This window comes from Urocitellus parryii, chromosome 11 (genome assembly GCF_045843805.1).
Source record: "Urocitellus parryii isolate mUroPar1 chromosome 11, mUroPar1.hap1, whole genome shotgun sequence".
Classification (NCBI taxonomy): Eukaryota; Metazoa; Chordata; class Mammalia; order Rodentia; family Sciuridae; genus Urocitellus; species Urocitellus parryii.
In genome coordinates this window covers 22,419,910-22,445,496 of record NC_135541.1, presented here as the reverse complement: position 1 = coordinate 22,445,496, position 25,587 = coordinate 22,419,910, and the positions used below count along the sequence as shown (strand labels likewise).

The 25,587-nt window shown below is 39.9% G+C and overlaps 2 protein-coding genes across 8 annotated transcripts in view; one reads left to right on the top strand and one right to left on the bottom strand.

Moving 5' to 3' along the window:
• Kiaa0319l (KIAA0319 like) overlaps positions 1-8,273 on the top strand; it is a 108,304-nt gene extending 100,031 nt beyond the window's left edge. For all 3 annotated transcript variants that reach the window (XM_026393442.2, XM_026393441.2, XM_077791450.1), the window contains exons 17-21: positions 95-237; positions 1,001-1,123; positions 1,823-1,913; positions 2,908-2,999; positions 5,310-8,273. In XM_026393442.2, the coding sequence (XP_026249227.1) occupies positions 95-237; positions 1,001-1,123; positions 1,823-1,913; positions 2,908-2,999; positions 5,310-5,497 (637 nt within the window). In that variant the 3' untranslated portion in view covers positions 5,498-8,273. The remainder of the gene's footprint in view (positions 1-94; positions 238-1,000; positions 1,124-1,822; positions 1,914-2,907; positions 3,000-5,309) is intronic.
• Positions 8,274-12,666: 4,393 nt separating this feature from the next.
• The window catches only part of Zmym4 (zinc finger MYM-type containing 4), a 150,057-nt gene continuing 137,136 nt past the window's right edge, over positions 12,667-25,587 (bottom strand). For all 5 annotated transcript variants that reach the window (XM_026393393.2, XM_026393390.2, XM_026393391.2 and 2 more), the window contains 4 exons: positions 21,605-21,716; positions 19,846-20,094; positions 17,503-17,632; positions 12,667-16,649 (listed from right to left, as the gene is read on the bottom strand). In XM_026393393.2, the coding sequence (XP_026249178.1) occupies positions 16,442-16,649; positions 17,503-17,632; positions 19,846-20,094; positions 21,605-21,716 (699 nt within the window). In that variant the 3' untranslated portion in view covers positions 12,667-16,441. The remainder of the gene's footprint in view (positions 16,650-17,502; positions 17,633-19,845; positions 20,095-21,604; positions 21,717-25,587) is intronic.

Below are 25,587 nucleotides of genomic sequence, written 5' to 3'. Positions count from 1 at the left end.
TGTCGGGCACAGCAGAAAGTGCTTAGTAATTAGTGCTAGCTCCTGCTGCCCCGTGGGTCCCTCATGTTCATCATACTATCACATGTCTCCGCAGCACCAAGATGGTATTTTTTGTTCAGAATGAACCTCCGCACCAGATCTTCAAAGGCCACGAGGTGGCAGCAATGCTCAAGAGTGAGCTGCGAAAGCAAAAAGCAGACTTCCTGATATTCGGAGCCCTGGAGATCAACACTGTCAGTGAGTAATCCCGGGACGGGATGAGAGCCTGCCCCTCTGCAGCTTTCCTCCTCCCGGCTGTGCTCATCTCCTTTCTGTGGGAACTTTCAGTTGTTTTCCTTCACCACCATTATGGCAAGGAGTCCCCATTCACCTAGGGGTCCTTACCTTGTGCCCCATGCCCATGTGCCTAAGGTGGTGCCTAAGGGAGGCTGCAATGAAAAAATTACATCTTTATTTTCACTATCCTCAGGTTGAAATTCATACTCTCCCTCAGTTGCACAGGTGGGCACTGTTAGCAGCACCTGTGTCTGAAGGCAACAGAAATCACAAATCATCTATCACATTACATGACAAAGTACCATTTTTACTCATTACTACTTCAGCATTACAATAGTACTTAGACATCTTATTACTTAATGTTTTAATAAAGGCGCTTTATTTTGAAAATTTGTGTTCTTAAGTATTTCAAAACCATATTCACTCTATTTCCTTTGTAATACTATATATATTGTCCTATTGGTTTTATTGTTCTGAGAAGCGGGTGTATGGGACACAAAAGATGAACAGTCTCTTACAGAACAAGGAAGACCAACTGGAGCTGTCTCTGGGGGCCTTGGTGACCCCTCCGTCTCGTGCAGCATGCCCCAGCCATGCTGGGAAAGCTCCTGGGTCTGGGCTGCAGGAAATGGCCTTGCCTGAGTGTCTTCACAGCCTGCATGCTGGGTGTTGGTTGTCCCCTGGGCTCTGACTGTCAACGTTTTCCCTCTCCTGCCACCTTCAGCATGTCAACTGAACTGTTCTGAGCATGGCCACTGTGATTCATTCACCAAAAAATGTATCTGTGACCCTTTTTGGATGGAGAATTTCATCAAGGTGCAGCTGAGAGATGGAGACAGCAATTGTGGTGAGTCTATGTAGCCCAGATTGGTTGCTTTGGCTGTAGTGTGGATCTGCACCAAGGGGACAGGTATTTCTGAGGAGAAGGGCAGGCGAGGAAAGAACTCTTGTGTTTTCTGTTTGTAGGGGGCTTTTCCCTTTTTCTTCACACTTGCTCAACTTTAGTGGAAAATCTGGGCATAGTGTTTATGCCTGTAATCCTAGCATCTTGGGAGGTTGAGGCAGGAGGATAGCAAGGTTGAGGCCAGACTGGGAAACTTAGTGAGATCCTGTCTCAGAATAAAAAATAAAAAGGGCTGGAGATGTAGCTTAGTGGTAGGTGCCTCTAGGTTCAACCCTCAGTACTAGGGAGGAAAAATTAAACTCTGGAGTACTCACGGAAGAAGAATGAGGTTTACGTCGGACCAGCTGCACACTGCAAGCAGCCTACCACATGGCTTCTGTCCTTTTGGAGCATATGCATGCTGTCGCCTGATGGAAGCCTGCAGTTCGTCATGTAGAGCTCTGTGCCTGCACACTACTGCAGGACCTCAGGGTATTCATGGAGCAGGGCCTGGGATGCAGGGGCCTTTCAGAAACATGCAGCTGTCCTGGACTCCAGGGTCTTGCCTTTCCATGTGTACAGTTGGAAGCCCCCAGGGGACAACTCATTTCTGCCTTCCAGGCTCTCTCTTCCCAGCCCTCACTATTTTGATTTTCTTGGCAGAATGGAGTGTGTTGTACGTTATCATTGCTACCTTTGTGATTGTTGTTGCCTTGGGGATCCTGTCTTGGACCACAATCTGTTGTTGTAAGAGGTAGGATGGATTCTCCTTTGAAACTCATTTGGGGGGCTTGTCATTTGGTACCTTCCACATGGAAGAACCACAGTCATGGTTGGAGGGGTTTGGATCACTCAAGGTCTGTGCAGAAAGTTCCTCACCCTCAAACCCTGCTGAGGGCAGGTGCACTTGCCTTTGGTCAGGTGGGGAGACTGCCCCTGGGGATATCTGCAACCTCAGAACCCTGGGGTAGGGGAGAGTGGAGCAGATCCCACCCAAGTGCATGTCCTTGGATGCTCCACACCTGGCCTTACACTAGAACACAGGAGTTTTTACTCTGCGTCCTCCCTAGTTGAGAATTGTATGTATGTCTGATTTCACACAATTGTAGACTTGGATTTTCGATGATGAGTGGTCTAGGTTTCTTCGTTTTATATAGCCTTACAACATTTCATAGTTACATTTATTATATGTTTTTCATTATTAGTATGATTTTTGTGTTTACTGTGTTTTATGACATTTGATAGGTAATATCTTTTTTATAACCATAGCAGCCTTTTCTCGTTTTATGAATAAGGAAACTTAGGTTCAGAAAATCATGTCACCTGACTGAGAAGCAGTAAGTGACAGGGCTGGGATTTATCCTACAATGTTACCTCATGTAGGACTTAGAAAGTTAAAAGAACTTAAAAAATCCCACAGCCTGAGACAACCACCATGAGCCAGCTCAGTTAACCAGGAGACGTGCTGCTCCCTCCGCCCACACTGCTAGTCAGGTTCCTTTTCTGTGCGTTTCCACCAGTGGTCCTTGTTGATCTATGGAGTGACGAGGCCACACTAAGGTGGTCACAGCTCCCTTGCCTTCCTAGGGCTGGGAGGAACATTTTATGAGGAACAAATCACAGTTACCACCTTCCCTGGCTGCAAAGTGAGGAGAGCCACCCCCACAGGGACACCCTGCATGCACTGGCCCTTGTCCTGAGCCTCAAGAGAACCTCTTTCCTGAGCAGATGGGAATTGTGTGTTTTAGGCAAAAAGGAAAACCCAAGAGGAAAAGCAGGTACAGGATCCTGGATGCCACTGATCAGGAGAGCCTGGAGCTGAAGCCGACCTCCCGAGCAGGTAGGGCCTGGAAGCTGGGGCTGTCATCGCTAGCTCATTGCTCCACAGCTATGTGCTGCACAAGCATATTGTTCCCTTGCCTGCTGAAGGTCCCCTGGGTGGCAGAAGCCACATGCAGGACAGGCTGTTTCCTGGGCTGACATCTCAGTGCTCCTTTTGCTCTGTTGAGATGCCAGGCCTCCTGGTTCCTTTGCCTCCCATGTGGTGAAGGTTAGGGTCCTTGGCCCCTTATGCCTGTCCTTTCTGGACAGACAGCAGATCAGAACAAGTGTCTGCTGGCTTACTTCCTTCTCAGTCACCTCCTTCCGCCTTCCTCTCTCCATCATCTGTGGGTCCACAGCTGCCATCTTTGTCTTAGGGTCAGTGGGCAGGCAGCTACCCTGCTGGCTGTGTTTCAAACACTGTCACATGCTTCCCACAGAAGGATGGATTTCCTACTGCACCAGACTGAGTGGTGGCACTGGGGGAGTTAGGCGGGTTTCGGGCCTCCCTTCTTTGCCAGGCCTGGTTACTTGGTGAGGTCCCCTTCATCATATATGCCACAGAACAGGTGCCATTGGCCTATGGGAGCTGTGCTCCATATAAATTATTCCAAACCCTCTGCAAGTGGAACCATTTTAAACACCCCTCCTGCTTCAGGCTTTGTGTTAGAGGAGGCTGCAGGGGGTAGTCCTGACAGGACTGCCCTCAGAGAATTTCGGCCTGGTTGGGGAGACGCATCTGCAGAGAAAAAGTGTTCTTGGGCAGGCAGCCTGGGCCCTGAGCCTGAGCAGCTCTGTCTGAGCACTGGGTGGCGGGGCCTGCTATGATCCCAGCACACCAGGGAGCAGAGGACTGAGGAAAACCACAGTGCCCACCCCTGCAGTGGCATTACTCTTAAGACTGTTTTTCTCCCTCTTGGAGTCTTTTCATGACTTACTATTTCCAGCACAAAAAGCTACAGGGCGAGAAGTTCACCAGGGCCCTTCTCTTGTGGGCAGCTTCTGGCCAGGGAAGCAGGAGACCCACCAATGGGTCTGAGCAGCCAGAAGGGCTAGCTTGGGCTCTGGCTCTGTGGAGGACTAGGTCCAGCAAGGGCACAGCCGCTGCAGGATGCTGTTTGGGATTCAGCGACACATTGCATGGTGTGGAGCTGCAGAAGTTCAGCTTGAAGAGGAGGAGCGTGGGCATGTGGCACAGAGAAGGGAGTGTGTGGCATTGAGCCCGAACAGAGGCACGTCAGGTGTCGGCTGTGAAAGCAGGGCAGCTGCGTGGAGCCTCTGAGGGTTACAGGGAGCACAGAGATGCCCGTCCTCAGGAGACCAGGTCTGCAGTCAGAAATTCTGGTTTTGTTATTCTATTGATTTTTTTCAGACTTGTATTAAAGTATAGTAGATTGAACCATATAAAATTACTGGTATTTGACTTTTTTGACCTACTAAATGATAGTTTGTGTTTCAACCTATTTTGGTCAGAAAATCATAGGTATAGCAGTGCTTGGTCTCCACAGGTGAATGAGCTCATGTAATTAGCTCCCCAGGTCCCCCCCTTTGTGCTTCTGTCCTGTCAGTGCTCTTCTCCCAGTTCACACTGGTGTCTTGGAGTAGTTTATATGAAAGGAATCATCATGTGTTTGGCACCTTTCACTCACCATCAAATTGATGAAATTTATCCGTGTAATTCATTCACATTGCTATCTAATTTCTGTTGTGTGACCCACGTGCTCCTCATGGTCCCTGGTTTGTGTTCTAATGAAATAGCTGCTTGGGACTTCAAAAGTCCCCACTCCTGCCATGTGCCTGCTCTCCCACCTCCAGTGCCCACCCAGTGAAGCCAGAGTCAACCCAGAACCACGGAGCCAGCACTGACACGGAGTGAGGCTGCATCCTCACGCTGTGTTGGGGACTCTGTGTCCACACTGAGCCAGAAGATGGCTGGAGGCTCATTCTCCAGGGTCTGTGTTCTCTGGCTTTCCTGTCTTCCACCTCATTCCACTACCCTATTCAGAAAGGGATGTGATAAAACACCCCAAATCTAGAAAGAAAGAACAGTACTGGGTGGCACTAACAGAGCTCAGGGACACTGGGGGGAGGACCCAGCAACAGAGCCCAGGTTTCATCCCCAGGCTGTGCTTTCTGTGACTTCCCTTAGTGGACTGTCTCAGCCATCTGAGACAGGGAGGATGTGTCCTTGTATCTGCCTGGCCTAGAGAGGGGGCCTTGGCTCTCCTTGTTCCTTGGCCCCTGTTTGGGCTGGGGTGAGGGTGCAGGGTGTGGCTCAGGCCTGGGCAGGGCTGTCTCCTGACCCTGGGGTTCCTCGTCTTCCTTGCAGGTGTCAAACACAAAGGCCCCATGCTGAGCAGCAGCCTGATGCACTCTGAATCGGAACTGGACAGCGATGATGCCATTTTCACGTGGCCAGACCGGGAGAAGGGCAAGCTCCTGCATGGTCAGAATGGCTCTGTACCCAACGGGCAGACACCGCTGAAGGCTAGGAGCCCACGGGAGGAGATCTTATAGCTATCTGGTCTGTCTCCTCAGAGTAGGGGTTGGTAGTGCCAGGGCCCAAGCACTGCCAGGCTGGTTCCCTATCACCCAGGTCCCAGGGCAGCTGATCTCCCAGTATATGCTGGTCACTCCACCCCAACCCCCCACCCCAAAACTACTGGTACTTGAATCACAGACACTGTCCAGGAACCCATGAGCGAAGCTGTGAATGAAGAGATTTCCTCTTTGAACCTGTCTGGTAGGCCCCCAGAACATCCTCACCTCAGGGGCTCCTTTATTGCAAGTCCCTCTTCCCCACCCAAGGGCAAGTACGGCCTGCTTCAGCATCCTCTCCAGCTGCCCTGTGGTAGTGCTACTGGACCCAGGGTGCTACACAGAACCAAGAGCCAACAGCCTCCTGGCTCCAGGGGCTCAATGGAGGGTATGTTCTTTCTTCTCTTCTCTGGGGCATAGTGGGCCCCCTGGCAAGGCCAAGAGGATGTGGCATCCCTGCCCCACCACAGATACTAGAACACTAGTGAGAAACAACGCCTGGCCCTTGGCACTGGAGCCTGCTCCCTTCTCTGATCAGCACTATCAGGAGAGGACTGGCTGTCTGGGGGTGATGAGGGGCCCTGGTTTTGGGGGCTTTTGTGACACAAGCAGTGTCCCCCTTTCTTCCTCTGACTGGCAGCTGCTGCTTCCAGGCTCAGGCCACCACTCTGTGTCCCTAGAGGAGATAGCCACAGACTGGAATGTTGTGGCATGAGAGTGCATGTGTGTGACTGTCCACTGTGGTCTCCCAGTCCCTCCATCTGTGTCTTTTCTCTGTGTCTGCTGCACATGTGTGTTGAGTGAACGCGTGCGTATCTTCTCACTGGGCTCTTGGCTGCTCAGAAGGAAACTTTGACTCAGTCTCTCAGCTCCGTGAAACAGAGAGGAATCCCACTGGTTTCTGTCACTGTTCCTCAGACCTACTAGCTGGGAATTGAGGAATGGGAGCTTTGGGGGAATGACTTCTAAAAAGAGATAATTTCTACTACTGCACTACTACTGTGTGTTGTAAGATGATTAAACATATATTTAATTGTGTGCCTACATCTCTGACCTGTGTCACAGGGCTAACCACGGTTGCAGCCTGCAAGCTCTTGCCCCTGGCAGGCAGTTTTGGACCTGCCATCAGCACATGTGACCCATGGTGCTGGGTCCTGCCTGCAATGGTGGGTGGGAATGCAACACTCCTACCCTTTGGCTAAGGGAGGTGAGTTTTTTGTTCTTCCTTCTCATACCTTTGTCCCTCTATGACTAAGCTAGGGGACAGAGTGTCCTAAGATCCAGAGTAAGACCTTAAGAAATTTTGGCCACTGCTATTCTCTTTTGTGTTAACCAGCTTTAAGTGTGTGTACTCCTCATAGTTCACGGAGCCCTTTGCTGCATATGTGAGAGAGGGGAAGGGCTGGGCTAAGAAAGGGAGATGAGAGCAAAGGCCACTGAACCTGTGCTTTGCCCAAGCTCTGTATAAAAACCAGCTGCAGGGGGGCAGCAGTGTCTCTGATCTTACAGGTCCAGAAGTTGAGCCATAGTGAGAAGTGGTTCAGTCCACACAAGCAGTGACTGAACTCGGGCTCAGCAGAGCCCCCTGCTCACACTGCTCAGGGCTTCTTCAGAAATAGTCCCTGGGTTAGGTCTGGGATGGAGCATGAGAATTTGCCTAATGATGTCCTAGAAGATGCTGAGCCCCCCCTGGTGCAGGGCCCCAATCTAAGGACCTCTAGGTGAGAAATGCATGGTCAGCCTCTTTCTCGCGTGCGCACACACACGCACGCAGGGCTGTAGCCTTTCCATCCTGAATGATGGTGGAGGGAGTAAGTACAGAGACCTCTATCTTGTCAAGGGGTGTACTCCAAGTGGGGCCAATCTGCTCAGCTGGGAATGGTAGGGCTGGATGATGCAGTGCTCCAGTCTGAATAGCCACAGCAGGTGGGCTCAGGGCCCAGTGGGCCATAGGGGGAGGAACCTGACAGAAAACATTGAGTAGAAACTATTCAATATTTGCAGTTTGGGCAACAGAAACAATGGAGCTGAGTGAGGCTTGCTGGGGCAGGTGAAGTGTAGGAAGGTAAGGATCTGGTGAGGCTGGGGCACTGTGAGCAGCCTCCAAGAATTCAGGAAGGCTCTACAGGGTTCAAGTGCTCTGGCTTTCTTTCCCCTGGCCTGTCTGGTAAGCAGCGGGAGCTGCAGAGATCCTCACACACACTGAGAGAATATGCCTGCAGTCAGGCCACCAGTCTCCAAGATAGACTGAGGGAACAGCCTTGACACTTTTGTGGATTTGTGTTGACTGGTTGGAGGGCCCCTATATTATTTCTCTAGCCAAACTTGGCCACTGCTGTAATCTTCCACTCCTTAACTCCCCATCTGATGATGGTGGCTACCTAATGTCTATTAGTATTAGGCTGTGGCCATCCACTGTTGTGCCTCCTCTCCTACTTGGAGAGTACCCATAAGGCTCCCTTGGTCACAAGGAATGAAACTGAGGTTACCTCTCATGGGAACAAGGGAACTTTTATCCAGTTCTTCTGACTGCCAATACCTAGTACCTGTCTTGGCAAGTTACTGTGATGCCCTATTCCACCTTCCTGGCTGTGTTTTATTTACCCCACTTCTAATAAATCAACACATTCCTGTGCATTGACATTGGTGGTTCTCATGGACTTATTAGATCTTAACAGAATCACTTAGGAAACTTTTTTAAAGCACTGAATCCTAGAACCTAAACCCAGATTTTTAAGTATTTAACTGATCTTTATTAATTCCTTAGGTAATTTGTGCAGGTATACCACGTCCATTTGAAGGGGAAAAACAGCTATTAGCAGCTCAGCTTCAAAATACTTGCTACCAGTTGGAAGGAAGCTAACAGGCACCCAGTATCCCCTGATCAGCCCAGGAAAAGGCCCTTGAGATTAGGTGTGGCAGAGGTTGCTATTCATCAAACCCCAGAGCTTGTCATGTCCCCCACAACTGCTGACATGAGGTGATAGATCTTGTAGCCCAGAAAACCAGTCTCACTTTAAATGCCCATTTCTGTGATCTTGCTTAAACAGCTAGGTCAAAATCAATACAAAGGTGGTTAGTTCAAGCTTTGTGCTATAAATGGCTGCAGCATTTCAGGATTCTTTAACTGAAATACAGCTGCACTGAGAAGTTATTTTAGCCATATGCAGTAGTCACCCACACCCAAATCTTTGAGAACCCAGTGTCCTTAATGAATATTTTAAAAGATTCCCCCAAATACTGAGCCTCCCTCCCCAAGGAAATGGACAGTTACCATATACCGGGAGGGGCTGGTAAGACATAAGAAGAGACGTGTGCTATTGCTGAATGGAGGACAATTGGTCAAGTCGCTGGTATCACTGAGACCCTATCAAGGCAACCAAAGGCTCTGCCGGGATGGACAGGAGTGGGCTGGTGGATGACACCTAGGGATTGTGCCTCTCCCTGGTGCTGCTGCTTCCCAAAGACCTGAATCATTAAATCTCTAAGCAGTTGCTGGGCGATTGGTCAATCTCAACTCTAAGGTACCTGGAGGTCAAGATTTTCCCCTTGTTAAGCTTACTGGCAGGGTAGCACAGAGGTAACAGGCTAAAATACCCAGATGCCACATGAGAAGTATGACCTTTGAGTCCCAAACAGCAAGTAACATGGACTATCCAAACCAAGAATTTAAAATAAGGTAATATATTTAGGGAAATCCTAGCAATGTGAAACAGGAACATGAACCAAGTGGAAACATTAAGTGTGAAAACATAGTGAATGGGTTGGGGGTGGCTCAGTGATAGAGCGCTTGCCTAGCACGTGAGACACTGGGTTCCAACCTCAGCACCATGTCAAAATAAAAAAAAAAAAAAATATTGTACAACCAAAAAAAAAAAAAAAAACAGCGAATGGGATAAAGAACAGATGAGAATCAAAAACAGTGAGCTGGAGCATAATCTGGTGAAAATATGGGGTCACATGGTCTCACACATATATGACAGTTTTAACTAGGTAATAAACACAAGTCTAAGGCATTTCTATGGAGAAGTGGTGGAGTCCAAGAGTGGGGCACTGAAGGGGTAAGAGGAACTAACAAATGCAAAAGAAAGAAACATATGTCAAGTCAGAAAGACAAGCCTACCAGAAGAGGAGCTTCTTTTGGCTAAATCTAAGACAATGAGTTATCAAAATAAATAATCAAAGCTCCAGATTATAACTTTAAAAAAAAATTTTAGTTGTAAATGGACACAATACCTTTATTTATTTTTATGTGGTGCTGAGGTTGGATCAGGGACTACCGCTGATCCACAACCCAAGTCCCCTGATTATAATTTTAAAAAACCTTTTTTTTTTTTTAGTTGTAGATGGACACAATTTATTTTTTATGTGGTACTGAGGATCAAACCCAGTAACTGACATACGCTAGGCAAGTGCCCTACCACTGAGCCACAACCCCAGGCCCACCAGATTATAACTTAATGAGTAAAATAGGAATCCATTATGTATATATGTACATATATGCCTACACGCATGTAATTGTGTGTGTGTAAGTATTTTTGTTTCTCCAGTACTAGGAACTGAACCCAGGGATACTCTAGTACTTGATCTACATCTCCAGCACTTTTTTTATTTTGAAACAGAGTCTTGCTAAGCTGTCCATGCTAGCCTGGAAGTTGTAATCTTCCTTTCTCAGCTTCCTGAGCCCCTGGGATTACAAGTTTGCCATTTAACCTAGTTTCAGTGTAATTTTTTTTAAAAAAGATCTACATTCTAGAGCAAAAATGATAGGGAAAACACCCTATCAGACAAATATTAATTAAGAGAAACTGCAAAAGCAATGAAAAAAAAAAAGACTCAATAGGGGGTGGGGCGTGGGTGATTATCTACAGAAAAGAAAAAAAGAACAAGAAAAGGTAAAGAGGATGGATATTATTATCTCCAACACAGTCTGAAAATAAAACAAAATTGCAGGTAGGAAAAGGGAGAATGGACAACTTGATTTTTAAAAAAAAGGAAATGAGAAAACACTTATAACAGATTAATAGTATCATCCTGTCTGAACCTGGACACAGTCAAAGCATGCTGACACAGAAAAATTCAGAAGTGAAATCATTTTTTTTGGAAACAGAAGATTAACCATGAAGGAAGCAATCACTTGATTCACTTTTTTTAAAGAATGAACAACACGAGGGAAAAAAACAAAACAAGAAAAACAGAAAGCCAGAAAAACATGATGAAATAATTTACACTGACAAAACCAAATGCTGGCACTTTCAAGACATGAAAACTTCAGTAGACTAATAAACATTATGTAAATAAAAAGGCAAAGACTTTCTTTGGGGGAATTAGAAAAAATTAAAAGGTTTAAGGTTTTCCAACACTTAAGAAATTTTATGTAAGTTCTTTCACCAAATGAAAAAAAAACAAAACAAACTAAAACCTGCCCAGATCTTTAACAGTGATTACAAAACCAATTAAGAATTCAAGAGAAAAAAAAAAAATTTACTCCTGACTGTGGGTGCAAAAGCACAATTATTAACTATCTAAACCTAACAGTATATATTTTTTAAAAAATCAAGGAGGGTTTATTTATTAAAGGAATTCAAGAACGACTTCAACATTAGCATATTAATTCACATGCTTTAACAACAATAAAGGAGAAAAAGAACTATTATTATAATAGATGCTCTTCCAAAGCATTTGATAAATTCAATACTTATTAAAAAAGAGAGACCCATAGCAAACCAGGAATAGTAGGGAATATCCTTAACTCAATAAAGTTATGTATCAATTAGTGTGTATACATGTAGAGACACATATAAAATATGTCATGATCAATTAGGACTTAATCAAGGAACACAGGCTTAATATTAGAAAAATCCACTAACATAATTCACTGAATAAAAACTACGATCTTATAAAGAAAAAAGTGTTTGATAATGTTCACATTTTATCTGATGAGGGGTAGGGTGGAGATGTAGAAAGCAATCAGACTTAAATTGCTTTCCAGGTGGATATATAAGTCTGTATTTACTTTTGCCCTTTGTAGGGTTTTGTAATTTCCCTTTACCACAAACACATTGACATTATCCATTATTCTATTTTAGGCCAGTTTTTAGGGTATAAAATGACAGCTCAAAAAACTCCGGTAGAGCACTTGCCTAGCACATGCGAGGCCCACATAAAAATAAATAAAATAAAGGTATTGTGTTCAACTACAACTAAAAAATAAAAATTTAAAAGCAGCAGCAACAACAACAAAAAACTCCAGCAAACTCTCCATTATGGAGTTTTGAGCGTCTCTTCATGAACTGTTAACCTTTTTAGACTTTATATTATAAACTATCATTATCCTTTGTTCGTTCAATATTCTTGGACTCAGTATATTTTTTGTATATGCTAGATATAAAACCACTGGTTGCTTCCAACATTGCAAGATCCTAAGTCTTTATCCTTTACTGAATAAGAATCTTTAATTTTGACATAATAAAATTAATCTTATTTTCCATATGTGGTTTGTGCTTTGGGGGATTGTTTGTTGATGCATCTAGATCACAATGATATTCTATATTTCCTAATATTTTTTTAATTTACATTCCACTTTTAGTCTTTAATCCATCCCACACTTTTGCATATGATGCCAGTAAGGAATTTTGTTTTACTTTCCATGTAAATGCTAGCTTTCCAACACCATCTACTAAAACTCAGGGAATTCTTGTGTATTACTATAATTATGTATTACTGTAACTAAGGTAATTTTATACTTTTACCTTTTGTTTCTACTGTGAATAGTTTCAATTATATTACCTAATAAGGTTACTGCTCTTATAGAAAAATGCTTGAAATGCTTATGAATCTATTTTCTATTTAATGAAGGTAACTTGAACTGTTTTAATAGCTTGTGGATTCTCCTTTTTTTGTCATAAACATCTAAAAAATGCTGATTTTAAAATAATGAGTTTTATTCCCCACCTTTCAATATTGATAATCTTTTTCATTTATTTTTTTCTTTCACTTATGATCAGAACTTCCCATTCTGTGAAGCAGTCATGGGACAGCGAGCATAGTGGATATATTAGGACACTGGTTTGGCTACTTTAATAGAGACCAAATAACAATGGCTTAAGTAAAATGAAAAGTTTCTTACGTGAAGGCCTGACCTCAGAGTCAGTTTAGGAGAGAAGTGGCTCTGCCCATGAGGTGAATGTGCTCCTGGTACACATCCCTTTCCTTTGTGGAAAAAAATTGGTCTGTTACAGCCATAGTCACATTCTAGCCTACAGAAAAGGGGAAACGCAAAACGACTACATGCATCTTCCTTTAAAGATGTGGCCTGGTAGTTGTAAACTCACTTCTGCTTCCATTCCACTGGTCAAAACTAAGTCCAGCAGTCAATGTTTATCATAAATTTCTTCCTTTTTTGCAATATAATTAAGTACATCAATGGATTTTTGAGATGCTGATCAATACTGATGTGCATACAAGCACATGAGTAAGTACTTTTATTACAATATTTATTACAATATTTAATTATGCTTAATATTTGATTTAAAATATGTAGAACTGATCATATAGAGTATTAAGTTTGCAGAATCCACAGTACTGAACTTAATGAAAGACTGCAATATGGGAACTAACGTTTAATTGAAGTCTTAGATTTTTTTTTATTTTAACATACAAATTGCATTACATACTGACATTTAAAAGCCTACCATGAACCAAGCAAAACCAAAGGAGTTGTTATTATTTACCCTATAAATGAGAAAACTGAGGCAGCACAAATTGTATACAATTTACCTAACATTGTATACAACCAGCAAGTGGAAAAACTAGATTCCAAAAGCCTGTGATTGTTCCACTAAGTAACAATGCCTCACAATTAAAATTTTCTTCAATGATGGTAGTAACACAGTGTGATGGTAATACATGAAAAATATAGAGGAATTGGAGGTATTATTATTTCTCAATGCCTTTTCTAAAATTTTTTGTATATGCTAGATGTAAATCCACTGGTTGCTTTCAACATTGCAAGATCCTAAGTCTTTATCCTTTACTGAATAAGAATCTTTAATTTTGACATAATAAAATTAATCTTATTTTATTCAACTCAGCATTGTAAGGGAACTTTTTATTCACTAAAATAAAACTAAAAATCTGAATTTAATTGAAAACTGTGATTTCTTTATAAAAATTCATTTACTTTAGACTTTTTTGGGGGAAAACTCCCATTTTACAAAACTGGACTGTCACAAGGCAGATAGAAATGGTCTACATGCAATTTGGAGGCATAATTGTAGTTACAAGAATGCCATTAATTTTTCATTCTCATATTAAGTGTTTTTATGTTTACTTAGGAATGAATAGATTCCTAATTCTAATCTCGAAATTTCAAAATCACTGAAGGTGACTGACGAAAGTTTTGTACTCATCTAAAAAAAAAGAAAGAAAAAAAAGGCAGAAGTGAAATATATGCATACCTTATATTGTAGATGTTGGGGTTTTGAATACAGCCAATAAATAAACTAAAAAGTGGAAACAAGTCTTTTGATGGAAAAACATGCAACATTATTTGTGACCTAAATAAAACTCAAATAATTTCTGAAAATTGCTCTTTTTCTTGGTGGTTTTACTATCTGTTGAGTCACACCAATACAGTCAAATACAAAAATGTACTTAAAGTTGCTTGAAGACAAAGAAAAAGAATTCATCCGCCAAATACAAATATACTGTTTTATTCTAAGGGAATATTTCTGTGGTTTCTGCAAAGGGAAAACCCAAAAGTGATAAAAGGCAAAAGAACAGAAAGGATGCTTGAGATGTTTCTTTTTTTGTTTGATAGTTTTTTTTCTCTCCTGAGGGGAAAATGTAATCTTATACAATTTTAATAAAATAAGCAAAAAATTGGACATATCAACAGCTATGCTTATGAGCAATGACCAATGATTAATCATATTTTCTTTACGAATTAGTTCAGGGTTCTGAGTGACTCTGTACTAACATGCAGTTGAAATCCTGATACAGTCATTTATCTGGGTATTATTGGTTGTTTTCAGTTAAAAGATACAGATTTTTTCCTTTTGGGTATTACAATTTATCTACTATGTGCTAACAGTATTTGTTTTTCATACAACTACAGAGACAGGGAAAATGTTAGTGTTTATACAAACCATAAAATTCGTATAGTGGGACTATTACACCTGATGTTTCTGGATGGTTTTATTGGCAGACTTATCAGACAATCCAATTGTTTTCCTCCAGTCGAACAAGGTCTAGAAGTAGGAAGTTTTCCAGTCAGAAATGACACACACAGATGTAATTAATCATACAGAATCAGGGCAGATTTACTTCTTTCACACAGTTCTTAGTAACAAAAGTGAGATTTGTTACAGGCAGGGGGATAGAACCATCAAGTACACAATGTCAAAAGGCCCACTTTTAATTCTGTTAAATGACTTTCATTTATTAAAAAAAATACACCTGCCATCCCCACCTAAAATATGGGACATACTGAAAAGGATTTCAAGATTAAACTTTCTAAGAAGATTTTTTTGACTTCTCTCAGTTTTATCATAAGGTCAAATAAACCTTGGCTAAAGATGTTCTATTGACTGGCCATAATCATAAAAGCTTTGATTTCAAAATTTTGTACCAAAGAACTGAGAATTGTGATGAGGGACATAGACCGATATGGCCACACACGCCTATGACTTGCAATCCTCATAGAACTACTAAAACAGCTAGAGTTTGGAATAATGCTATAAGAAGACAGTCAATGTCTGAATCCTAACCCCAGAATCCCTATTTTCAAGTTTCCTAGGGCAACAAGGTCATCTTTTAAATGCTTTACACAAGAATCTACCGAGACCTTTTCTACCATAATTCGGATAGCTAAGTAATACTGTGTCTCTGGAACTGCCCATGGGTTTGCCAGACAAAGTTCAGGAGAGAGACTATACTTTTTGAAATGACAAGGGCCTCCAAAAACTGATGCAAAAGACAAAAAAAGAGGAATCATTTGGGAAATAGGAAGGTAAAACAATGGAAGAAAAGCTGCCACTGGGGGAAAAACAAAAACAAATGGAGAGCCCCATTTCTGTGTACCACAGCTCAAGCTATGAGACAGCAGCAATAAAGGCCTGCACCCAGAGAAGTGGGCATTTTAGTGGGTTCTTTACAAACATTTCAAGACACTTGGGGTCTAATGGGCTCCACAGATCTTCTGTGTGCATAATTAGTTTGTGGAATATCATCCCCTTTACCTTCATTTACCCACCTTGAGACCCATAGATGAGAAAGCTAAACCCAGAAGGTGAAAGGGACACATCACTATTAATAGGAGTGAAGGTCATTTTCCCTGATATGAGGGGCCCCTGGTAAAAGCATCAGAGGCTTCTATCCTTCACATAATTGGCTTGGCAGTGAAAATCAAAATCAAGACCACTTCACTAACTTGGAAAAAAAGTTGTGTATTTTTATTGGGTCTTCAGGTCTGGGTCCCCCAGTCCCATCTGATGTCACTCTCAGCTTTGTATTGAATTCTCCCCTGACTTTACCAAGGTCTTGCCCAAGTAGCCAAGGTCTCACTCCAAAGCTACCTCTCTAAGGTCTAAGGTTACTATGGTAGAGTTTTATACAACAGTTTTCCTTAAAAATATTCCACAATTTTGTTATTCCCAAACAAAATAAGATTATGCACCACTCAGAGAAATTGGTTAGTCATTCTGAAGATGTCTAAGAACTATATCACTGCCAAAGAACATTTCTCGGTTCAAATTCTTTCCTTCAGTTTTCATTTGTACATCCACACTGTGGATCATCTGTTTCCCATGTCTCATAATTGAGTCAAGAGGACTTGGGCTTAAACATTGCTTTCCAACAGCTAGATGCGTTCACAGTTTGGTGCATACCAATGTGTATGAAAATAGGAACCTCACTTCCATCTTAATCTGATAGTTCAACATCAGAGTCTTCAGATTTGGCTTTGGCAAGTTCTTCATGTACCTCCCTCACCATGAGAATACGTGTTAACATGGTGTCCAGGGTACCAGGGTCTATTGGGAATGTGGAGTACCACATGGGACTATTCGGAACACAGGAGCGCTCAGGCTGAAGGTAAAACACATCATTCCTCTGCTTCACACTTTCAGAACTATTCACAGAGGGGGAAAAAAAAACAAAGAAAATTAAAGATTAGAGTTCAAGAAATATGAACTATTCTTTAATATAATGGCTCTTAACTTTTCCCCACTGTGACTCATATCATAAATAACAACTATCCAGAGGAATAAGAAGGTTTATAAGCATCTTCCTGCCAGAAGTAATCTGTAACTTCACGTCTTTTCTTGAACACTCAAGAAGTCTCACCAATTGGATGTTGAGTACATAAGACAAAATGTAAATCACAAACTTGAGTCCTTAAGACATTGTTAGAAGCAACACAAGTCAACTCATATGTAACATTACAGCTGAGAATCACACATCCTAAGTGCCCAGTATCCTAAAATGAAACCCAAGGATACTTAATATCATAAGTCAAACAACAATTATTGTTTCTTTGAGAAAAAGTGCCTTAGTGTGGTTTATAATCATAAGGTTTCTCTAAAACAAAGGGCCAAAAAAATATCTCAATTCCTTAAATATCATCTTTGTATTTGTAGGTTTAATAAAAGAAGCTCTCCTTAGAATTTCTTTCCTACATTAATAATAAATTACTATAGATTAGATATCCCACAAAGGTTGGGCAACACTTGTGAAGATCAAGTAACAGCAGTGATTCTTTTCAAGATTTTTTTTGGGGAAAAACATCAAAATAAGGTGGTTTCTTTTTTGGTTCAAAATTATAACTATAAACTCTAGAATGGAGGGGGGGAAAAACTGAGAGGTTAAATCTCCCCGCTTAAGGTTATAGGCCAGCTACATTTCTGATGTTCAAACATCTGAAATCCACACTGTCATCCGGGTTCTGAAGTGCGCTGTATGCAGTGCAGAGGAAGATCACTTACCATTTTGACAGGTAAAACTCATAAAGTCGGACTGGGCATCTTAGTGGGTTATCAGTATTCTCTGCCATCTCTACGCCCACTGGGACCTCATCATCTTCATTTCGTTTCCTCTTGCCAACAGTTAGTTTATCTTGAGACAGAAAATAATAATCAAAAGATTACATTAGAAAAGTCTATTTTTCAAGACTCAATACATCCAATGAGCTATGCTTCATAGTCAGAACTTTGCTATTCCTTCCCTTTCACTCGTTCATTCAACAAGATTTATTCAGCTCCCATGGAAGTTCCAGGCATTATCTGAAGGGCAGGGTTTATAGCATTAAAACAAACAAAGTGCCTGTCTTGGGACAGTTAGGGTTCTCTAATTCACCAAAGTGGAGGCACTATGGGAAAAAAAGCATGGTGCTGGAAGATAAGTCTCTATTCTGAGCCTGGCTTATTAAAAAACTTGACTATGCGGGGCTGGAGTTGTAGCTCAGTGGTAGAGTACTGGCCTCATAAGTGAAAGGCAATGGGTTCGATCCTCAGCACCACATAAAAATAAATAAAATAAAGGTATTGTGTCCATCTACAACTAAAAATATTAACAAAACAAAACAAAACTTGACTATGTGCAGGGCTCCTAACCATAGCAAGACAGGCAGAAAAAAGGGGTTCCATGTGCTCTTCTTTTTTATTTTTTTTGGCAAAGCCATGTGCTCTTCTATTACAGTAATAAACCTAGATAGAGACTGACATTCCTTTATCTGAAAATATTTCTACTGTGGGGCACACCAGTGCCTAGTGGGGCACTTGTTCAAATTGCTTTTATTCTAGTATTGTGAAAAAATGGCACTGTTCTTAGGAAAAGAAATTCTCAGTTATCATTGGATACAAAAAGAACAAATCTTTTCTCACCAATATGATTCTCCAGAGGCCAAAGGTTACTACAAAGATACTAGGATGAAGGCATGCAAAGTAAGCTGTTTCTTTCCCACTTTTCCTTTCAACTTTCAAGAGAACAGTAGGTAGACCTGAGAACCCAATAAAAAAGGTTTTCTTCTTCTAAAGCTGCTCTTAACCACTTGGTTTGGGACTTTACTCAGCTTCTTGTACTATTACTTCAAGAAAAATCAACCATTTTCTACTTACAGGTTGCCTACATAGGGAGACTTCAGTATTTAGAAAACAAGTTGTATTTATTATCAACCTTGTCAAATACCTACTCAGAAAGTGAAAATATTACCTTACTGCCTCTCCCCTCTTCCAACTAGTATCAATTAAAAACACAAAGCAGGTTACATATAAACAAAACTAAGGAAACAGGATGTTCACATTAGGAGAGAGAGAGTATAGTGAAGGAGCAAATGAAAAAAGTCCGTACAAAATTGTATGCCACAATTATTTATAAATTTCAGTTTCAGAAATTTTAAATTTTTACATTCAAAACATACATTTCACTCTTAGAAGTGTAATTCAATTTGGGGCATTTCAGAAGTTTTATTCTGGTCAAAACTAATAAATTTAATTTCTAGTTCTATAATATAATATTTAATATTTTTTAAATATTAAAATAACTTATTTAACAGGGTGTCAACAAAAGATCATAAACTGTCTAATAAAACTGTTCCTGCTAGCCAGGCACAGTGGCACACACCTGTAATCCCAGAGGCTCTGGAGACTAAAGCAGGAGGATTGTGAGTTCAAAGCCAGCCTAATCAAAAGGGAAGTGCTAAGCAACTCAGTCAAACCCTGTCTCTAAATAAAATACTTAACAGAGTTGGGGAGGTGGCTCAGTGGTGGAGTGCCCCTGAGTTCAATTCCCAATACCCACCCCTGCCCCCCAAAACACAACCCTGCACCTGCTGACTTTAGTCTATTGTGGATAAAAGCAGTGTGTATAGGCCAACTTTTAAAATTCTGTCAGAATTTCAGTGTTAATTAAAAAAAGGCACTGTGGTCAAAAAAAGATTTAGAAACAACAAGTTAAAAATTAAGGAGTCTTTTAATGAGGCGTCTTTTAACTAGCAAAAATTGACTTATTTGATACCTGTACATCAGTGATTCTCTATTCTAGTTGTATATGTAAATTCCCTGAGAAATTTTTAAATGTAGATTACTTGGGCTCTACTCAATTAAACCAGTATTTCTAATTTAAAAGCCAATAAAAATATACTGAAGCAAGTGATTCCTTATATTTTAAAGTAAGTCTTTAAGTTTCCCTCATGACAGAGAAAAACATTGAAATGTTAAAAAGAAAGCTATATTACACTCTCCTGTGTGTGTAACTTACCATCACCCCCCTGCGATAACTGTTTTAGTAATATGAGACTTCAAACAGAAGCCTCAGACACCACCACACACCTGGCTCTGACTCTTGCTTCTGTAAAGGTGGGAAGAACCTCAGATATGTCATCTTGGTACTGTACTTCAGAGTCCTGGTCCGCCTCATCACATGGGCAAAAGAAAGCTTCAAGTGCTCAGTAACATTCTTTAGTTGAAAGTATTTGGTATTAAAAAAAAGGAGGGTGTTTAAGAGGACGATTGGTGAGTAAGCGCCCAGCTGTTTGCACTCCCACAAATGCTCTTCTTCGATGCGAGAGAACATGTAACCTAGACAGAGGGGGAAGAAACAGTACTGAGCACCTGCTACATAGCACTACATAAACTCTCAAATTCTAGGACAGGAAGGTATGAAGGGAAAGACAGACTGCTCCTCTCTTTCCCCGTCTTCTTTATGTAGAAAAAAAGAAGACACACTATAAAGAAAAGGGAAGAGGGGCCAGGGGAATATTAAGTGGTAGAGTGCTTGCCTAGCAAGGGCGAGGCCCTGGGTTCAACTCCCAGAACTACCAAAGTGGTGGGGGGCAGGGGGGATTCCATCAAAGTAGACACTGACACTCCCCAGAAAATTATTCTAGCCTATTATTTTATCAGAGGGTAGGGCAATCTTCCCTGTGAAGGTTCAGAGACTATAAATATTTTACGTTTGTGGGCCAGATAAGCTTTCAACATTTTTGCATCTTTGTCATTGTAAAAAATAAGAAGCCACAGATAATATATAAAACAAAAAGATGTGACTTCATGCCAGGTAAAATGTATTCATAGTCAAATTTGAAATTTCATACAATTTTGATTATATAAAATATTAATTCCTTAAACTTTTCTCCAACCATTAAAAAAAAAAACTATTTATATTTGTAGCTCATTAACTACAAAAACAGGAATAATCCAGATTTGGCCCCTTGTAAGTTTTACCAACTCCTGTTGAGATCACTAAACTTATTGCCAGCTGGCTCAGTCTTATTTAGACAATATTTGAAGGCAGATGACCTCCTCTCTGCCACCCCTCTCAATTTTATATTAAGAGTGGTTACATCCTAATGACTTAGCTAGTATTCATCTTGAAAGGTAGAGGTCTTAAATAAGATTTTTTTATATACCCATATGGCCCCTTAAATTCAGGTTTTTCTTAATGTTTTCAATCCTCTTTGTTGCTATTTCTGCACTCCATTCTTGGGAGATTTTCCACAAAAATAACTACATTATTTCCAAATTCCTAGCCCCCTCCCTGAATGCATCAAATCACCATGTTGCTCCGAATGTCTCAATGGTGCTCAGCAGTCAACCAACAGGGACATGTATTTCTGAGAATACCGAATGCTCTCTATTCTGTCAAGGCGCCTGAGATGAAGAGTGAATTATGAACTTCTCAGATAACATAAAGTCAAAGACAATTCGAGGAGGGGACTGTAACTCTCTTAACCGAGTTCTGTGTAGACACAAATGACTGAAAAGATCCAATGTTAACAGGCAGAACATGTGTGAACTATGGATCAAATGTGTGGCTTCACTGATAATATCACATAAAAAAAGAATTTTTAAAAAAGTAAATGAAATCTCAGTTTAGTTTTCATTTTGAGCAATAGTATCCATACATGCATTGAGAGAAAGTTACAATTTTACTAAAATATTCCAAGAATAAATCAAAGATTTTCTTCTCAAAAGCTCCAATATTCTATGTCAGGATATATAAAACAATTTTACAAAAAGATAATCACAAAATGTAAGCTATTTTAAAAAGTATATCATGAAAACAAGGAAAATAAAAAAATCATCCTACCATTAGGAAGAATTGTAGGTTCCCATATTTTCAAGAGTTTGGTGAGTTCAATCATAAATCTTGAATAGGGTTCAGTAAAAATGTTATCTATTCTACCATTTTCAAACAGGTACTAAAAGAAAAAAGACATACACATATTGATAAAGAAAAAACACAAGATTAAAAATATTATTTTAAGGAAAATAGTTTTCCCTTAATTTTTATTCTTATAATAATGTAAATGATGTTTTTAATGATTCATTCTGAAATGCCAGAAATTCAAGTTAAAGGTCTCTTTCATGCTCGACACTGAGGTAAAGTTTTTGTTTTCTTTTTAAAATATAAAATTATTATAAATAATAAACATTTAGTCAGTTCATGACACTGATAAAACAAAAACTGGTTCTAATGCATACTTCCCAAATCATGTTTTTCTTATAATGTGTATCTGCACACATGCTCTCAAAAATTTCTTGTTTTTCACTCTAACTACAAGATTGTTTCCTAAAATAATACAGTTAGCTAATATCAGGTGACCCAAAGAAACCCAAGTAAAAAAACTATTTAGCGCCTTCTAGCCACAGCTCTCAGCTCTCTGTTCCACAACCAAGCCCTCAAAAAAGTTCAAGTTTAATTACAGGACATTAAACTATGCTACTTGTAACCATCAACAGCTATATCACAGGATATAAAATAGGGGACAGCTTGAAGAAAATACTGTTTAAAAATGAATTTTCAGATAAAATTAACTTTTAAGTCAAAATTACAGAACAATACAAGGCAGCACCTTTAGCATGTAATTATAATGCTATGTTATATAATTATAAATAGTATATACATATATCATATAACTATGGTATTTTGAATTTATCCATGGTTAAACATGGTTTCAAATCTGCATTTCTATCTATGTATGATCTGGAGAAGTTGTTGATAGACCTTTATTTTTATGTGGTGCTGAGGATTGACCCTAATGCTTCACACATGCTAGGCAAGCGCTCTACCACTATGCCACAACCCCAGCCCTTCAATGTGCATTTTTATGAAGCCACTACAAAGGAAATTTATGATCTTACTGCCAGATATTATATTTTTATTTATTTATATTTTGGTGGTTGGGGGATGGTGGTAACCAGGGATTGAACCCAGGTAACTCAACCTCTGAGACATATCCCCAGTCCTTTTTTGTATTTTATTTAGAGACAGGGTCTCATTGAGTGCTTAGCACCTCCATGTTGCTGAGGATTGTAATCCTCCTGCCTCAGCCTCCGGAACCACTGGGATTAAAGGCATGTGCTACTATGCCTGACCACATTATAGTTTTGTTGTTGGACAATATTTGGTTTTCCTTTTTAATAAAGTCAATTTCCCAACTTAAAATATTTTATCATCATTTTGGAAAAAGTTTAAAATACAGAAAAAGTAGAAGAGAAGACTAAGCTCAGTTTACAAAGCCAACTATTAATATGCAGGGATATTTTAATCTTTAAAAAATTCCATTATAAATAGAGTTAAGGTTTATATACTTATACAAATACATCAGTACATATAATTTTTTTTTTCTGTACCAGGGGTTGAACCCAGAGCTTTGTGCATGCAAGGCAATCACATTTCCAGATCTTGTAATTTTTTGATACAGAGTCTCATTGAGTCATTTAGGCTGGCCTGGAGCTTGCAATTCTCCTGCCTCAGCCTCCTGAGTTACCAGAATTATAGGCGTGTGGCACTGCACCCAAGTTTAAAATACACACAAACATACACATACACACACACAAACCAAAAAAAACCCCACCTCATCCCACTTAGATCAGGAATGAGAAAAAAAAAAAAAAAGTTCTTGCTGCTTTTGTTTAACATTGTCCTGGAAGTCCTATGTAGAGCAACCATGTGTGAGATAGGAAAGGAAGAAATAAATATCTCTATTTGCAGATGACAAGAACCTATCTATAAGGAATCTCAAGAATCCACACACACACACACACACACACACACACACAAACTAGTTATTAGAGCTTATAAGTGAATTCAGCAAAGGTGCAGGAACAAGCAAGACACTCCCTCACCAAAAAAAATCGATTTTATTTCTATAAACTAACAATGAACAATACAATTAAAGTAAATTAAGAAAACAGGCCTATTTAAAGTAACAACAAAAAGAGAATAAAATACTTTAAAAATGTAAGGAGATAAAAGACTTATACATAACAAAAGGTGCTGAAAGTAAAAATTAAAGACCTAAGTAAATGAAAAGATCCTGTCTTCATAGATTACAAGACTTAATATTGTTAAGACAGCAATGTTCTCCAAAGCAATGGCCTCTGTTTTTTTGTAGAAAAGGAAAAATCAATCCTAAAATTTATATGGAATTTCAATAGACCTTTGAACACACAAAAGAATATTGAGGAATCTCACCTTCTGGTTTTAAAACTTAATACAAAGCGCAGTACTCAACAGTGTGTACTGCCATAAAAACAATCATATCAACCAATGGATTAGAATTGAGGGTCCAAAATAAACATAGACATGTAGGGAGGCAGGCAGACAGGCACACACACACACACACACACACACACACACACACACACACATACACACTTGGCCAAATGATTTCCTACAGTAGGGGTTTCAAGACAATTCAATGTATAAAGAGTAGCCTTATTAGAGTAATGAGCTAGGAGACATGGATATCTACATATAAAGGACAGTAGATCCTACCTCACATCAGATATAAAAGTTAACTCAAAATGGACCAATGATGTACATATAAGATCTAAAACTGTACAACTCTTAGAATATAAATGTTCATGACTTTGATTTGGCACAGATGACAACAAAACAGCAAACTCTTCACCCCCGACCCCCAAAAAAGAAATTCAACTTAATCAAAATTTAAAAATTTTGATTCAGGGAACACTAACAAGACAATGAAAAATAAAACCCAGAAAACAGGATAAAATGTTTTCAAATCACTATCTGCAAGAGTTTAATACCCAGAATATACAAATGATTCCTATTACTCATGAATAAAATTTTTTAAATAGGCAAAACTTCTTAGACATGTTTCCAAAGACATAAAAATGTCCATTAAGTACATGAAAACATGCTTAATATCCTTAGGGAAAAGCAATTCAAAACCATGATGAGATATCACTTATCCACCAGAAACATTATTTAAAAAAGGGGTTGCAGTGGGGATGTACTACAGTGATAAAACAATTGCCTAGACAAACTGTGTAAAGCCCTAGGAATGAACTTCAGCATGAGGTGGATGGGGGTGTATGGTTATTAGCAAGTATTAACAAGGATGCAGAAATATTAGAGTCCTCATATACTGTTGCTAGGAGTATAAAATAGAAAAGTTAATCATAGATACCATATGACCCAGCAATCCTACTCCCGGCCATATACAAAACAGATGTCAAGTAAAAACTTGCAAATGAATGATCATGATCACCAAAGAAGTTAACAACTCAAATGTCCATAAATGGATAAACAAAATGTGGCACATCCATGCAATGGTGTACTATTCAGCATAAAGAGGAATTATGTTACAATATGAATAAACCTTGAAAATATTATGGTAAGGGAAAGACAGACATTAAAGGCTACATTATGCAAACATAGATATAAAATACCCAAAAGAAGCAAATATACAGAGACAGAAAACAGACTCTGACGCTAAATGGGTATGGAGTTCCCATTTCAGATGATAAAAAAGTTATGAAACTAGATAGAAGTGATTATTGCACCCACTAAATTTCACAATTTAAAGTGGTAAATCTTTAATGATACATGTATTTTCCCATGATTTGTAAACAAATAAATGCCATATACATATAATTTTTGCAAGTTACTTTTTAACATATATGTCTCTTAGAATTCCCTGTGTCAGGACATATAGAAGCAAGTCATTTCTTTTTAACTATTGTACAGTATTCCACAATATGGACATATTAAAGTTGATTGAATTATAACTCTTGATTAATACTTGGGGGGTTTCTAAC